The sequence below is a fragment of the Ursus maritimus genome, unplaced genomic scaffold (assembly GCF_017311325.1).
Source record: "Ursus maritimus isolate PB19 unplaced genomic scaffold, ASM1731132v1 scaffold_3, whole genome shotgun sequence".
Lineage (NCBI taxonomy): Eukaryota > Metazoa > Chordata > Mammalia > Carnivora > Ursidae > Ursus > Ursus maritimus.
The window spans coordinates 39,356,063-39,373,250 of record NW_024425563.1 but is presented as its reverse complement, the minus strand read 5'-3'; the positions used below and the strand labels follow the sequence as shown (position 1 = coordinate 39,373,250).

Below are 17,188 nucleotides of genomic sequence, written 5' to 3'. Positions count from 1 at the left end.
GAGCGCAAAGCCCTAGGCAGGGCTTGATCCCAAGACCCTGAGATAATGACCTGAGCTGAAATCAAGAATCGGCTGCTTAGCCGACTGAGTCACCCCCTGAGCCTCAATCTCTTCACCTGATATTCGGGATAAAAAATACCCATGCCCTAGACTTCTTGGGAGGATTATAAGCAATGTATGTGAAATTTCCATCATAGTGCCAAGAACAGAGGCAAGGCAGCTATCACTACCAACAAATTGTGTTCAATAGACACGCCCACTGTTGATAAGAAAGCATAAATTCAGAGGTACCTGGGACTGAAGAAGGGAGGAGGGTGAGCCTTGGCTAATTTTTGGCTATTGTCTGGCTAATTTCTCAGCAGCTTTGACTTGAGGAAAGTCTTTTTTTTTTTTCCTTTAGGGAAGTCTTTCTGCTCTGAGTGAACTTGTATTTCCTATTTACCTTGAAGCTATGGTGCCCTCCTACCACAGATGGTGGTTAATTCTCAAATGAAATGCCATCTTTCCCTTAATAAAGAGGCTCAACATTCTCTAAAGTAATTTTCCAGTCCTCCTCAGGTGTTCTATTGGCCATTAGCACCTTGACTCACTGGCAGATTATATTGGGCTCCAAGGCAGAGGTCAATGATTTTTCCAGAGCTGTATTTAGATGGGAAGGGAAATCACAATTTGAACAGGAGAACTTTTAGAACCTTTGAAAGTTCTGGCAGTTTTCTTTCATTGTTGGCTTTGCTCACTGAGGGCTGAGAGTATACTGTTGGTTCAGACTTCATAGCACATTTTAATACCTACAGACTTATAGATGTGTGCAAAGCTCTCTCTAGGAATGGAAAGACCTCACAGAGTGCTCCTTATTTGGGGAGAAAACATGTGGTAAACAGTGCGCTAGGGTAGCTTATGAAGCAGTGTAACTTTCACTCTGTACAAACACAAAGCCTCTGAGTTTCAACCTCATGGGGCTCTGACATCAGCTCTCACTTCCCTTATGGGTAAGCAGAAGTTGTAAAGTCAACAGTGTTTAACAACTCAATTAACTGGAGAAATCATAGCTCAAACCCAGAACATTATTGTTGGTTGGGATTTATATTTTTGATCAGTGAGGCTGTAGACCTAACTTTATTTGACATTGCCTAAGCAAGCATTTTTTACAATTTTAGTTGAAGACCCAGGAGATTCCTTTCAAACTTCAGAAATAGGAGAGCAAAGGATGAGGACTGTGAGAGACTGCAAACACACACAAAAAATGCAGGGCGATTTTTTAATATTTACTTAGGCATATCATTCTGTCAAATGGATTTCTGTAGAGTTGACATTTATGTTTTGTTGTTTTCCATATTGCTTCTGGTATTTTAGACAGATTTGTTTTTTTTAAGCTACCCTGAGGTGATCCTTAATGTGGAGCTGTCATTCCAGAGTCTTTTCTCAAAATATTTTGGATAAAATGCTGCTTGATTTTCCCAGAGTGATTAAAGTGAATGTTCCTATTTTTTTTTCAGTAAACGTAACAAAATATAATCTGTTCTAAGGATGTCTCACAGGCAGGGAAAGCCGTTTGTCCACCAACAACCTTTTCTCATTGTTTTGCCTCTTCTAGTTGGGCTGGATATTCATCCTGGCTCCTAACTGATATCCCTGAAGAGGGATTCTTGGGGGTGCCTAAAGCAAGGAACTGCCACTCAGAAGCTGTCTTTCATCTCTCTGGGTCTCTGGAGTCTTTCTTAGTGGTCACATGTTATGAAAACAATTCTGCACTGGAACAGGAGACTGGAGGCTTAGATGGTGACTACTTGTTAGGAAACAAAGGTGCCTGTGTGGGCTGCAGTGTATTCCTCGGTTTAAATGGTGTGCTGGATACCATGATCTCTAGGTTTCATTCTAATGCTAAGATTTTGTGATGTTGTCGTCTGATCCCTGGCACAGGTGTTCCTCTGGTCCTGGTGACACAGTGGTGAATTACACATCATTTATGGATCCTTCATTTCTGGGGGCAAGGATGGGTATGAAACATAAGGAAAAACTGAGTGATAAGCACTATGAAGACAATGACTGGGATAGAACTTGTTTTCTCATATTGAATGAATCTGCCCACAGTCCCAACTGTTCAGAATGCAGTAGGAGGAAATGAATCCAGGGATGGAGTGGGAAGCAAAGAAGAATGAAGTGTAAGGTCAAAGGGACCAGGCCTTTTATCATGGGCTTGGCCAGGTCACCCACTGGCACCGTGGCCACTGAGCTATCTGTCTAAACCGGGACCTGTGAGTTACAATTCTTTCCTCTGCTCCCAACAGGAAAGCAGTCTGTTGCTTAGTACCATTGATTCTGTCTTAATTCTTTGCCTTGTCAATAATGATTCTCTCTTTCCTCCTCACTACCAAAGGCTCAGTTCAGATAGCATCTCTTTCTAAATAACGGGTTTATTGAGATATGATCCCTATACCATAAAATTCACTATCTTAAAGTGTACAGTTCAGTGGGTTTTAGTATGTTCAGAGACACATACAATTCCTCTTTGTATTAATCGGAGAAACACTATAGTGTATATTGATTATGATTTTAGATGTGTCTGGACTTACTGTTTTCTTTTTAAATTTATCTATTTACCTGGTTTGTTTTTATTTTTTCCTCCCTTCCTTTGCTTAGATTTATTGGCTTTACTGTATTTCATTTTCTCTTCTTATAATTTGTAAGCCATACCAACTGCTATTCAGCAAGTGACCATTCTTAATTTTCAGCAAGAGTTGAACTCACATTTTTTGGTTTCTCTACAGTTAAATACTACCTTTAATCTCCTCCCCAATAAAACAAGAATCTTAACATACGACTTCTCCCTTTTGTTTTCACCACCCCCACCATGCTGAAACCATTTTAGTTAGTTTCGTATGGTCAGTAATGTAGATTTAATTGTGTTTCACTTATATTTTGGTTCACTACTGTATTTTTGGGATCTGGTACATCCTTTTCAATTTTGCTGGAATATACATTAATAAGTCAGGAAGGATCTGAGAGAGGTAAACTTTGAGTGTTCGGGTATCAGAAAATGCTTTTCTTCTTCTCTTTCTCTTGAATGGAGGTTTGGTTGAAAGCAGAACTCTAAATTTGAAATCATCTTTCAAAACCATTCAGATTTTTTCCCTAGCATTTAATATGTCAAATGCCTAATGCTGGTTTGTTTCTAATTCTTTTACAGATTGTGCTCGAGTTGTTTTTACTCTATGGGAACATTTAAAGTGTTTGTTTCATTCATTCAACAACTATTTATTAAGAAGCTAATATGTGCAAAGCACTGTTCCAGATGCTAGAGGTCAAAAACTAAATAAAACAGAATTTCTTGTCCTCAAGGAGCTTGAATTCTAGTGGAGGGAATGAGAATTCAAACAAAGAGACAAAATATATGATGCATCAGTGGTAAATGCGGTAGGATTTACATGGGAATAATAAAGTCGGAAAAGGAGATGAGGTGTGCTGGGTGGAAGTGGAGCGCTGACATTTTAAATATGAAAGCCAGGAAATGAATTACTGAGAGAATCCCTTACAGGAAGGGATTCTCTACTGTCTTTGGCCAGAGACATGAAGGGGGTAAAGGAGAGATCAAGCAATGCAGATATCTCAGAGAAGAACACCCCTGAAGAGAAAACGTCATGTGCAAAGGCCCTGAGGTGGGAACATGCCATGGATGTTTGAAGAAAAACAAGTAGTTAAACTATGTTTAGTTAAAATATACCAATGAAAGTGATGGTTGTAGGAGATAAGATCAAAGAGAGAGGATGTGGGGGAGTCAGGCTTAAATTCTGTGGGACCTAATAGACCACTTTCCAAATTTTGATTTGACTCTGAGTAAAATAAGAAGACATTAGAAAACTGTGATAAGAGGAATGACACTGAAAGAGCACTCTGGTTGCTGAATTGATAATAGACAGTAGGGGAGACAAGAGTCAAAGAAGGGAAAATTCATGGGTTTGTCTGATATTCCCAGGGAAAGATTATGTGACTTGAATCACAGTTGTAGCAGTGTAAGCAAAGAGTAGACATATTCTGATTTTTCATAATTTTTTAACTTAGAAATAATTTTTTTAAGATTTTATTTTTAAGTAATCTGTACACCCAACATGGGGCTTGAACTCACAACCCCCAAGATCAAGACTTGAATGAGCCAGCTAGGTGCCTCTAACTTAAAAATGTTTATTTATACTTACGAAATCATAAGAATGGTACAAAGGACTCAAATATACTCTTCATCGGGATTCCCCATTTTAATACTTATCACATTTGCTTTTCACTTTATATATATGGATGTATGAATATGTGCTGCGTGTGTGTGAATATATATTATGATTTTTTGATCCATCTGAGAGTACACTGAAGACATGATGCCTTTAGGGTATACAGTGTATACTTCCTAAGAACATGACATTTTTTAATATAAAGACAGACAATGCTCAAAGTCAGGAAAATAACACTAATGCAATTCTATTACTTAATCTATAGAATTTGTTCACGTTCTGCCAATTGTCTCAGTTATGTCCTTTATAGAAAAAACTCTGGCTCAGTGGATTATTTTGGAGGAGAAAGGATAGGAATTGGCTAAGAAGTTGGGGTGAATTTGGGGAGAAAAAGAGGAATCAAGGATGACTCTAAGGTTTTTCAATCAAGCACCTGGAGAATGGAGTTTCTATTACCTGAGCCTGGGAGGATATTGGGAGGAACAATTTATGTGTATGTTTGGGAGCTGGCGAGAAAAAGAACAGGAGTTCAGCTTTAGATGTACTAAATTTGAGATGTTTGTTAGACATCCAAGTGGGTATGAGTTCATCTTTTGTGATCTGAAATCCCATCCTGATGTGTCCAAATGTGAGTCTTTTCTATTAATTCAGCTCAGCACTGGGTGAGATCCTTCACATAAAAATTTTATTTTTTTTATGTGTAAGGAATGTTCTTTGATTATTTATTTGAGTATTTCATTCCATTCTGTGGTTTCCAGACGTTGCTGGAACTTCTAGATATGTCCTAGGTGTTTCTTAGAGTTTCTTTTAAATCTTCTATTTCTTGGGGTTTTTTGTTGTTGTTGTTGTTCCATCTGTGAGAATCCTTCTGAACATTCTTTCAAGCTCACTAATTGTGTTGGTTCTGTACATCTCTTATTCAATAACAACTATAGTTAAATTTCTCATCATTCACTTCTCTTTGACAGTATCAATTACATTTAAAGTTACTTTTACCTCTTTTCTCTTTTAGAAAACTAACTAGTCTCTTAGTTCTTTTGCCTGAGGGATTTGATGTCTTTTTAATGTGGCATTTATTCTCTTAAAATATTCAGTGATTATTCCTGTTCTTTTATCATTGATTTGATATGAGGATGTCATCATTTGTTAATGGACATACTTGAAACACAAAAAAATCCCTTCCAACCCCAGAGTCTTCAATTTTGTTTAGTCTGGGGGCAAATTTCCCTAAGTGGTACCAACTTGCACTGATCCTTATGATATTTAAACTTGATCAGTATAATAGCCTTCTAATGGTATCACTCTTTTTGTCTTGCCCTCCTCTAATCTTTTCTCTAATAAAACAAAAAAACAGCTTTTGGAATTGAAATGCTAAATGGCATTTTATATTTTAAAATTTGCATCTCTCATAATTTTCAGGATAAAATAAGAAACCCTCAGAGTGGCAACATGCTATGTATTTGGCAAGCTTCATCTACATCTACAGATATTCACCTGTGTTCTACTCACTTACCTAATGTTCCAGGTACATCAAACTATAGGTAATTCTCTGAACATGCATCCATGCTTTTTCTCAGACTCTTGTCTATAGCTGGAGTACTCTATCTCTTCCTCTCTGCATCTGGAACTTCAGAGCATCCTTTAAGATCCAGAACCTGTCATGTATCTGTACCCAAGAATTACTCTATTGCCACTACATTCTGATGCTTTCACTCTCCACTGTCTGTTAAGTTACTTACCCTCCTTTCTGAATTCTTGTGGCATTTTTTTATGTACCGGTAGGTGTTGTAAATAATTTATGTACCTCTTCCTCCCCTATCAGACAGAAAGAGATTTAAATGCAGGGACATGTTTTGTTCATCTCAGAATCTTCACTATGCAGTATACAAAAGACACAATGACATGACTTCTTTATTAAATGAAACGAAAAATCCCAAGTTGATTGTAGCTGCTTTTCTGTTTAGAAAGAAGGGGGTCTGGGACCTAAGATCTAATGAGGACATGGACTACTTACTGCCATTTTGTAGGACTTTACAAATTTTTTAGGATTTGCACTTTGTAGACTGGTCTCTGATGTTGGTTCTATCATGGATTCCTTATAAAACAACTATAGAAGCCACTTCCATGTCTCACTTCTGATATTAAGGCAGTCCTTGGGTCATGGGCAATGACCACCGAGGCCCACGCAAGTTTGTGGGCAAAGCACTGGCAAAGGACTACTGGATATTTACCCCAAAGATACAGACGTAGTGAAGTGAAGGGCCATATGCACCCCAATGTTCATAGCAGCATTGTCCACAATAGCTAAATTGTGGAAGGAGCCAAGATGCCCTTCAACAGATGACTGGATTAAGAAGATGTGGTCCATATATACAATGGAATATTACTCAGCCATCAAAAAGAACAATTTCTCAACATTTGCTGCAACATGGTCGGGACTGGAGGAGATAATGCTAAGCAAAATAAGTCAAGCAGAGAAAGACAATTATAATATGGTTTCACTCATTTGTGGAACATAAGAAGTAGGAAGATCGGTAGGAGAAGAAAGGGAAGAAGAAAGGGGGGGTAAAGAGAAGGGGGAATGAACCATGAGAGACTATGGACTCCGGGAAACAAACTGAGGGGTTCAGAGGGGAGGGGTGTGGGGGAATGGGATAGGCCGGTGATGGGTATTAAGGAGGGCATGTATTGCATGGTGCACTGGGTGTTATACGCAAGTAATGAATCATGGAACTTTACATCAAAAACTAGGGATGGTGACTAACATAGTAAAAAAGTATTATAAAAAAAAAAAAGCACTGGCAAAGGAACTTCCAAGAAATAGCCCCCAGCCAAACCACAGGCTAAGCTGAGGAGCTCTACAGTACATAGGCTGAGGTCAGAACAGAATGATGAAGAAATCATTCAGACAGGACAGGGGAATCCTGGTGCTCTAGTGACAGAGAGGCTAAATATAGAATTACGAAAGCCAGTGGAAAGGATCTAGCATGGCCTGCTAAGAAGTTCACACATCTCCAAGAGACAATGGGAGGTCAGGGGAAGTTTTTTAAGAAGAAATATAAAATCATTTATCATAGAATTTGGACTTCAGCCTCAGTGTCTAGCTGTGCATTTGGGGTCTACAAAGGGTCTACAGAGAGAAGAAACTGGAGGTTTGAAAGATAACATTGTAGGAAAGGCATGAAGGTCTGTAAGTCTAGGGCATAGGATGAGGGTGAAGAAATGGGAGGGGGAAGGTGGGCATAACAGAAGGTATGCCTTGAAACATAAGTTGGGGTCAGATTGAAAAGGGCTTATAAGACATGGTAGGTGCCAAAGGAATCAAAGAAGGATTTTAAGCAGGGGAGTGAATGAGGGCAGAGGGAAACTGAATTTGAGGCCAGGCTTCTTGCTGAGTTTCAGGGGTCAGTCACAGATGAAGAAGAAATCCCTGCCAAGGCAAGGAGGTTCATGGAGAAACAGGGAGATAGCTGCGCTCCCTTAGGAGAGTTTGCTCTGGGTCTGTAGTTTATTTCTGGGATCTTGACATCAGTTACTGGATTAGATCCAAATGGGGCTCTAACAAGAATATGTTTAATAAAGTCAAGGCAGTTTTTCACTATTACTTCACCCATTCAATTATCAACTTGTGCCTACTATTAAAAAATATTTGGGGCACCTGGTTAGCTTGGTCAGTTAAGCATCTGACTCTTGATTTCAGCTCAGGTCATGATCTCAGGGTTGTGATATCGAGCCCCGCATTGGCATGGAGCCTGCTTAAGAGTCTCTCTCTCTTCATCTCCCTCTGCCCCTCCCCTCTTCCCCACGCACATGTACGCATATGCACGCTCACTCTCTTTCTCTCAAAAAAACCTATGTTATTTCTGAAAGAAATCCAATGTCAAAAACTGGTACACAAATGACAAATAAAGAATTAAAATGGGAATTAATAGAGCAGTGAAGGAAGGAATGAGGCACTTAAGTAGAAAAGCATTTTGAGAAAGCAGCTGAGAATGTCTAAAGGAACCAGGGAGGACTCCTGAAGGAGATGGAATTTGAGTTTAGATCTCAAGGATACACAAAGGGGATTGAATAGGATAGAATATTTTGGGAAGAGGAAAAACAATGAAGGTATATGGATGAGACATCTAAATAGCATCAGCAAATAAATGTTGCAGATGTTGTTTAGAGAACTTTCTTGGCTCCTTATACTAGTAATGGATCATCTCCATGGAAGTGAAACTATCCCTTACCTTCTTTCAGGTCTCAAAGAGATCAGCTATACTATTTGCAAACAGTTCATCTTATAATAAATAATTGACTGGGTAAATAAAGACATTTGTACCATTTCCAGGTATATAGACTTTGAAACCAGGAAAATATATATACCCTATGATCCATCAAACCCATACCTAGGTAAATTCCCAACAGAATGCATACTTATTTTTACAAAAGATTTATAAGAATATTCAGAGTAGCATTATTTATAATGGCCTTAGAACTGAAAATAATACTATTATCAAATAGAATGGATAAATTGTGATATATTCATACAATATACCACAATAAGAATGAACTAATTAAAACCACACACATGAATCAATCGCAAAGCATAATGTTAAGTGAATGAAGCTAGATACACACAAAGAAAGGACATTAAACTCATGTAAAATTCAAAGTTGACAAACCTACTCTATAGTGTTATTTGTCAGGATAGAGATTACCTTTGGTGAGGATATGTTTATTTTGTTAAAATTCATTAAGCTATATACTTACAGCTGAGCACTCTACTACATATGTATGTTAGTTTTCAGTAACAATATTTACATTAATTTAAAAAATTCATTAGTTTCTGTGGATAAAAGAAAGACACAAATCTTCCCTGGTCAGTCTTGTTTGGAAGGTGGAAGGGTAACTGAGAATTATGGTCTATGTGATAAATGTCATAAAGGGAGTAAGCATGGGGCAAGAGAGGAATGATCCACAACCTAAATTGAGAGTGGAGATTACGAAAGGCTTCCTGAAGGAAATGATGCCTCAGTAGATTCTTGAAGGAGAAATAGGAATTAACCAAGTATGTTAGGGTTGTTAATTGCAGATAACAAAACCTGCTTTAGCTGATTTAAGCAGAAGGTGTCTATAATCTGTAATACCTTACAAAGTATCTTGGAATGTCTGGAACCAGGCTTGGTTGTTACAGAGAGATCATGGCAGTTTATAAGAAAGGAAGAGGATTTGAGACAGATGACAGACGACTGATTATACTTTCTTCTTTCAGAAGTCAGTCCAGATTCTAGTTCAATAGCTGAAGAAAAGGATGGACAGAACTTAATGATGGCACATTCACCCTTGATTCAGATATAAACACAATACAATTACATGTTTACTTGAAGGAACTACTTTTCAAAGGGAAAAATAAAAGACAAATGAAGAGATTACACATCACATAGAACAGGTATAACACGAAGCAATCTTTTAAGTGCATCACATGGAAATTCTATTCCATGCCCGCAAAAGCAGAGCTTCCCTGTGGTCAGGTTATTATTATTGTTTTTTCTTAAATTAGTTTTATTGAGAAATATGTTATATGCAAGAAAATTCACCAATTTTAAATGTACAATTTGGTAAGCTTTGACAAATAACTAGAATTGTAACCAACGCGATATAAAAGAGTCCCTCCTTCCATAAATTCTCCTATACCCCTTTGAAGTCAACCCCTTTCCCTGAAATGTAGGCCCTGGGTTATATTGATTTTCTGTCTCATTAATTTTGATTTTCTAGAAAGGAAATTATATAATATGTAGCCTTTTGTGGCTGGCATCTTTTATTTAGTACCATGTTTTTAAACTTTAAAAATCATCAACCTTGTAAAGAGCCTTTTTAACCATTTGTTCCCTGATTGTTTCTCCCCTCCTTATGAAATTTTAATACCACAGTTATACTCTATGTCTGTTTATGTACTTAGGTATGTTTATGTTTTATACATAGAAAGTAAGGTTTTTTTCACACCTCCAGAACACACTTTTGAGAATATATGATTTACATGTATGCAAGTACAATGCTTTTCTGATTCATCAGTGGTTCATTTTTGTTGCTGGGTAATTTTGATTATATCAAGAGACATTCATGAAGCAAGTAAAACTAACTGCAAATATGTTACAAAAGTACTAAGAGTATAATTCAAGTATAGTTCTTCCTCAAATTTGATCCTGTCTCCCTGTTGTCGGTAAACAGATTTCTAATCACACAATTGTGCCACACCACTGGCTGGCACAGCGGTTAAGCGTCTGCCTTCGGCTCAGGGCGTGATCCCGGCGTTATGAGATCGAGCCCCACATCAGGCTCCTCTGCTATGAGCTTGCTTCTTCCTCTCCCACTCCCCCTGCTTGTGTTCCTTCTCTCGCTGGCTGTCTCTATCTCTGTCAAATAAATAAATAAAATCTTAAAAAAAAAAAAAGAAATCTAGGAGTGACTGAAGTATCTTCTTTCCCTTCATTTCCCCATATACATTCCATTTTTAAAAAAAAGATTTTATTAGAGAGAGAGAGGGAGCATGAGCGGGGGGTGGTGTGGGGCAGAGGGACAAGCAGACTCCCCACACTGAGCATGGAGCCTGATTCGGGGTTCGATGTGGGGCTAGATGTGGGGCTCTATCGCAGGACCCTGAGATCACGACCCCAGCCGAACAAAGTAAGACACTCAACCAACTGAGCCACCTAGGTGCCCCCCCTCTAGATTATTTCTTGAATCTGGTCTCAAGGGATCAGATTTTGCCATGACTCAGAACATTCTAGACACGGAAGGATTTTTTAATCTTAAAAGAAATAGGAAGCCACTGAAGGGATTTAAATAAGAAAATGAAAAGACTTGATCAGTGTAATTAACAGAGCATTAATTTTTCACTTAATAAATAATAAATTAGAATGTGTATAATGAGTTAGAAGGGACCAAGACTATTTAGAGAAAGGATCTTTCCAGAGGAAAAATGATAATGTTTCTTTAAGCATTTGAGGGTGTGGGAATGGGAGAATTGGGAGATATGCTGCATTTTCAGTGGGACCCATGAAAACTTAGCCAAGGTCTCACTGCTAGATGGTAACAAAACTATGACAAGAAATTCACACATACACTCCCACTGATTGTTGTTGCTTTGACTCAGCCAATTTTCTTTGTTCAAGCTAATCAGTATCCTAAATGAATTATGTATATTCTTGAATCATTTGCTGATGAGTTGAAAGGAATTAGAGAATTAGAATCATACTTAAAAAGAATATTTTGTGTACTTAACATACACACTCAACTTTCCTTTCCTGTTGTAATTTTTCCCCCACTGGCTGCTGCAGTACTAGTATCCATGTATCAGCTTCAGATGGTCTGCAATCTAGTTTTAAGCAAATTGTTTTTTTTTTTTAAAGATTTTATTTATTTATTTATTTGAGAGAGAGTACCCTGGGACCATGACCTGAGCCGAAGACAGACCCACTGAGCCACCCAGGTATCCTTCTGCAAACTGTTTTGACTATGTATACACACACACACACACACACACACACACACACACACTTCCGGGGGCCTGTCGCTGAGGTCTTTAACCTATTAATGCTTGAGAATCAATGACTTACTATGTTCTCAGTCTCGAGTACACAGATATGCATATGACATAGTCTTTATTCTTAAGGTACATAAAGTTTACCTCAAAGAAACAGATAAATGACAAAATCACATTGCCAGTGCTAAGAAGGAGAGAAGAACAAAGCTCTGGAAGTTTGTCAGGTACACTGGTGTTTTGTCTCTTCCAGGTGACTTCTGAAGTATGGCTCACCACAACATTTCATCCTGCAGTCCGATATTGACACCCCATTTAACCAGGCTCTACTTCCTGGTACTCATTGGAGGGCTGGCTGGCATCATCTCCATTCTCTTCCTGCTGGTGAAAATGAACACCCGATCTGTAACTACCACAGCAGTTGTTAACCTGGTGGTGGTCCACAGTGTTTTTCTGCTGACAGTGCCTTTTCGCCTGACGTATCTCATCAAGCACACCTGGATATTCGGGTTACCCTTCTGCAGATTTGTGAGTGCCATGCTGCACATCCACATGTACCTCACATTCCTGTTCTACGTGGTGATCCTGGTCATTAGGTATCTCATCTTCTTCAAGCGCAAGGACAAAGTGGAATTCTACAGAAAGCTGCATGCTGTGGCTGCCAGTACTGGCATGTGGCTGCTGGTGATTGTCATTGTGGTACCCGTTCTTGCTTCTCAGTATGGAACTCACCAGGTGTATGATGAGCAGCACTGTTTTAAATTCCACAAAGAACTTGATCGTGTATATGTGCAAGTCATCAACTATATGATAGTTACTATCGTCATAGCCACCACAGTGGTTCTCTTAGTCTTCCAGATCTTCATCATTCTGTCAATGGTGCGGAAGCTTCGGCACTCCTTACTATCCCACCAGGAGTTCTGGGCCCAGCTGAAAAACCTATTTTTTATAGGAGTCATCTTTGTTTGCTTCCTTCCCTACCAGTTCTTTAGGATCTACTACCTGTACACGGTGGCACAATCACGTGACTGTAACGACACTGCTGCATTTTATAATGAAATCTTCTTGAGTGTAACAGCAATTAGCTGCTTTGACTTGTTGCTCTTTGTTCTTGGAGGAAGCCATTGTAAGCAAAAGATAATCGACCTATGGAATTGCCTCTTGTGCCATTAGCCACAAACTACAGTATTCAGAATTCCTTTATATTGGGAGTAAAAATGGGCATAGAGAGGTAGGAAGGGTTATTTCATTACTTGATTAAAACAATGCCTTAATGTGGCCAAACAAAAGGACTATAAAATGTCAGCCCTATAGAAAGACTAGTGATGTTCAGTCCACCTGGAGTTGCAATACTGCATTATTTTCCAATATAAAAGGTGTACTTGGCCCATTCGGGCACTCTGGGTCTAATGGTTTCTGAGTTTCACCAGTTTATTTTAGTTTCGTCGGTTTGAAACATGATTTTATCTTTAGGCTTTGGATTGAATTCAGCCCTCTAGTTCTTTTCATTCTACTTAACCTTAGGTAAATTAACCCTGGCAATGAATCAGCCCCAAAGACACAAACTCTACTTGGCTAACCAGATAAGATGCCCATTCAACTCCCACCCTGACGAACAGCGGATAAAGGGGGAGAAGAGTAAGAAACTTTTCTAGATTATCATAACTTTGGTGGGAAGTCACTTATCTAGAAATCAAGAGAAACAGAAGTCCTTGTGACCTTCTGCTATAACAAGGTTATCTAGATTTGTTCTTTGAAAGGTCAAGTTTAAGGACACAGACTCAACATCCTCAATAACTCCAAAAATCATTTAAAAGCTTACTAAGCATATATGAATAGGGGTGAAAATATAAGTTAAAGAATATCTCTGACCAATATGCTGCTAAGCATTAAAATGAGTTCCTGAGGGAAGTGATTACGTTTTTCCCTTTCTGTTATTTGAAAAATCTCTAGATGTTTTAGGCCACAGTTAATTTAGATTTACCTTGGAAACAGAAAGTTACACTCTTTTAGAGTTTCCTTCTACCCTTAGGGTTATGAGTCTTTAAATAAACAAAAACAATATTCTTAAGAAAAGAACTTTTGAGAAATATATAGAAAAAGTAATTTAGACTATGAGATCAGGCTGCTAAATTGAAACCTATATAGGCTTGTGGGCTTTTTTCCCTTCTTGCCCATATTTCTACTATTTCCCAAAGTTTCATAATTTTGAAGGAACTGATCCAGTTTCATGCTTCAGAATGACAGTAATTTATAACAGAAATAGAAGAATAGAATGAATTAAGGTAAAAAATTTTTCCCAGCAAATTAAAGGATCAGAATTTAAAGACTTTTTCCTTTATTTGTTATACTCTATGGATCCACAAATTTACCAGATGAATAAGAAATATCCCTATGAGTTTTTATAATCACTAAAGTTACTGGGTTATAGAAATTAATTCTGAGGAAGAAAAAGCAGCAACATGCTACATAGACTTGTTCCCCAAATTTTCCTGTTTTAAAATTTACATCCTTTTTTCTAAGTTATATTTCCTTTATTTCTTATTTGTCTTCTTTTTCCATTTTTTCTTAGTTTTTTCCTTCTCATTCTGACTTAAAACATTTGTAAGAAAATTTCTAAGACTCATAGAAGTTTTAAGGAAATTTGTTACACCCATAAATAAGAAAACAGTAAAATATAGTAAAAATAGTATAGAATGATATAAATAGTAAAATATTAAAATTTCTAAACAATTATTTATGGAAATTACACCAAATTTCTCTTCTTATATATCTGTGTCTTACTATCATACTATCTGTTAGCTTATAAGTTATATTATAATCTCTTCCAGATTTTAAATATGTTGAGCTCAAGAGATTATGCTTTTCCCTGTATTATTATATCTTATAATAAAGGGCTTATTTCTTTGGACCGATAAGCAATACTACCCAAAATATAGAGATGCAGTATTCCATAATATAAAATAACTTATCAATATTTAGAATATAATTGGAAATTTTCAATTTGTCTGTTCATTGTCTCTAATTGCTAAGAAAATGAATCTCATGCAGGAGTGGGGGCATCACTGGCCTCTCAGGCCATTTTTGGATATCAAAATTATAAGAGTGTGTTACTGGCATTTTGTTGCTGGAGCCAGAGACTAGACCTCTTGCCTTGCATACAACTCTCTCCATAGTAAATAATTATCACGTCTTGCTGTGTATTTGAATGTTCTTCCAGACTTATGAAATGAAACATCTACTTATAATAATTAGACAGGTTTTATTCAGCTTTCATAAACACATAGTATTTTTTGGTGTGGTTTTAATTTTCTGAAATTTCCCAAAATGTAGGTACCATGGATATGGAGGAAAGATTTTATTCTGTTTTCCTCAGAACTTTACCAAGAGTTGTTCATTCCTTTGGAAAAGCTCATTTTCAATATCAATACCATCTGTGCCATTAAAATACAACACAACACACCTGTAAACAATATTTGTAGCTGTTGTATTCAGGTAGATACTAGATATAGGTGCCAACATCAGACTGCCTGATATTGTCTCCTTTTGTGATCATGTCTGAGCATTTACACATTAAAATATATATTACTTTATTATAAATAACTTTCTCCTTCATTATTTATGTTAGTTAGAACACTATATATATAAGACTGTAGGAGGGTTATAGTACCTGTAAATTTTGTTTTAGAACGGTAAAAGCGTTACCAAATATTTGGGATAAAAAGTAAGGTTTTGGGTCTGCAAGCATTGAGACCAACTGAGCTAGCACAGTCAGTTTAAAAGGGAGATTTACCAATTATAACATTACGAACAGAAAAAATATTCCTGTATTTTGGGAATACTTTTTTTTAGAGAGAGACAGAGAGTGCATGCACACATGTGCATGTGTGTGAGCTGGGGTGGGGGAAGAAGGGGCAGAGGGAGGAAAAGAATCTCAAGTAAGCTCCACACTGAGCATGGAGCCCCTTGTGGGGCTCAAGCTCATGACCCTGAGATCACAACCTGAACCGAATGCTTAACTGACTGTGCCACCCAGGCACCCCTATTTTGGGAATATTTAACCTCAGCTTGATTCAATTCTAAATTCTTTTTTTTTTTTTTTTGTAGTGATTAAAAGAGTAAGTACAATTTAAAAAAATATATACATGTGGGTTGGTTTTTTTGTTTGTTTTTGTTTTTTGATAAGACAAAGGCATTTCCCTAACCCTCACAACTCTCAAACTGGCTCATGGTCAATATCTACCAGATTTTATTTTATTTTATTTTATTTTATTTTTTAAAGATTTTATTTATTTATTTGACAGAGAGACAGCCAGCGAGAGAGGGAACACAAGCAGGGGGAGTGGGAGAGGAAGAAGCAGGCTCATAGCGGAGGAGCCTGATGTGGGGCTTGATCCCATAACGCTGGGATCACGCCCTAAGCCGAAGGCAGACGCTTAACTGCTGTGCCACCCAGGCGCCCCAATATCTACCAGATTTTAAACTCAGGTGATAATGACAATTTTTAAGGCATAGAAAGAAAGATTGCTTCTGGCACCCATTAAATAGCTTTCTACTCAGCCTTTGTTTGTCTCTTAATTTTCCTCTGAAAGGGTCTTTGAGTTCCTTTCCTCCTTAACCTGACATAAATTAGGGAGAAAGAAACTATTTTACCTGTAGGTGAAATGAGCTTTGTGTGGAATGATTCAAGAAGTGGTGAAAATCTCCAAATCCTCCTCTAATCCTCCTCAATGGGGCTGTAAAACTGCATTCCTAGGCTAATAAAGCAGTTGTGAAGGAGGGCACCAAGCCAAGATGTTCTCAGTCATCAACTCTTGAGAAGTCAGTGAGGTGAAACTGTGAAGCTGCCATTTCTTAGATTATGCAGATTTTGCCCACTTAATCTCTAATAAAACGAGGCACAGACCAAGGACTCTCACACTTACTGGGAGTGGGAAGAACAAGGAAACTCTCTTTGTGATAGGGGCTGATTACAGCGAGTTGGAAATAGTTAGTAATGAAAACCCCATGGTAAAGGGACACAGTGATGGTGGAGTTGCTTAGATAATGCTGAGAAAGCTCAGGATATAAAAAGGCATCCACAGATACCGGAAACTAGGCACCCTGAGAAGAACGTTGGCCATTGCTTGGCTGAGCCTATTTCTGTGAAAGAATGGGCATGCCAGGTATTTGACAAGACAGAACTCAGAAAAATGAGCAAGTTCTATTACCCGAAGGAGGAAATGTATTGTCTGAAACTTCCAGAGATTAGGAGCTGGGCCCTAATATCAAAATATACCAGATGGAGGCTTCAACATGGGACACATTGTAAAAGCACAGTAAGCATCAGCAGGCACCGCATTTTGGGTAGGATTAGCAGTGCTGGTCAGGATGGAAAAGGTGGGGACGGATGCTGAAACTGCTAAAAGCCTTATGCTTTAGGCCCAACTCAGCCTTCAGATGG

The 17,188-nt window shown here is 38.0% G+C and overlaps 1 protein-coding gene across 1 annotated transcript in view; it reads left to right on the top strand.

The window, feature by feature from the left end:
- GPR141 (G protein-coupled receptor 141) overlaps nucleotides 1-13,155 on the top strand; it is a 38,334-nt gene extending 25,179 nt beyond the window's left edge. Inside the window, exon 2 of the mRNA XM_008686509.2 lies at nucleotides 11,999-13,155. Coding sequence (XP_008684731.1) covers nucleotides 12,013-12,918 — 906 coding nt within the window. The 5' untranslated portion in view covers nucleotides 11,999-12,012 and the 3' untranslated portion in view covers nucleotides 12,919-13,155. The remainder of the gene's footprint in view (nucleotides 1-11,998) is intronic.
- Nucleotides 13,156-17,188: the final 4,033 nt, after the last annotated feature.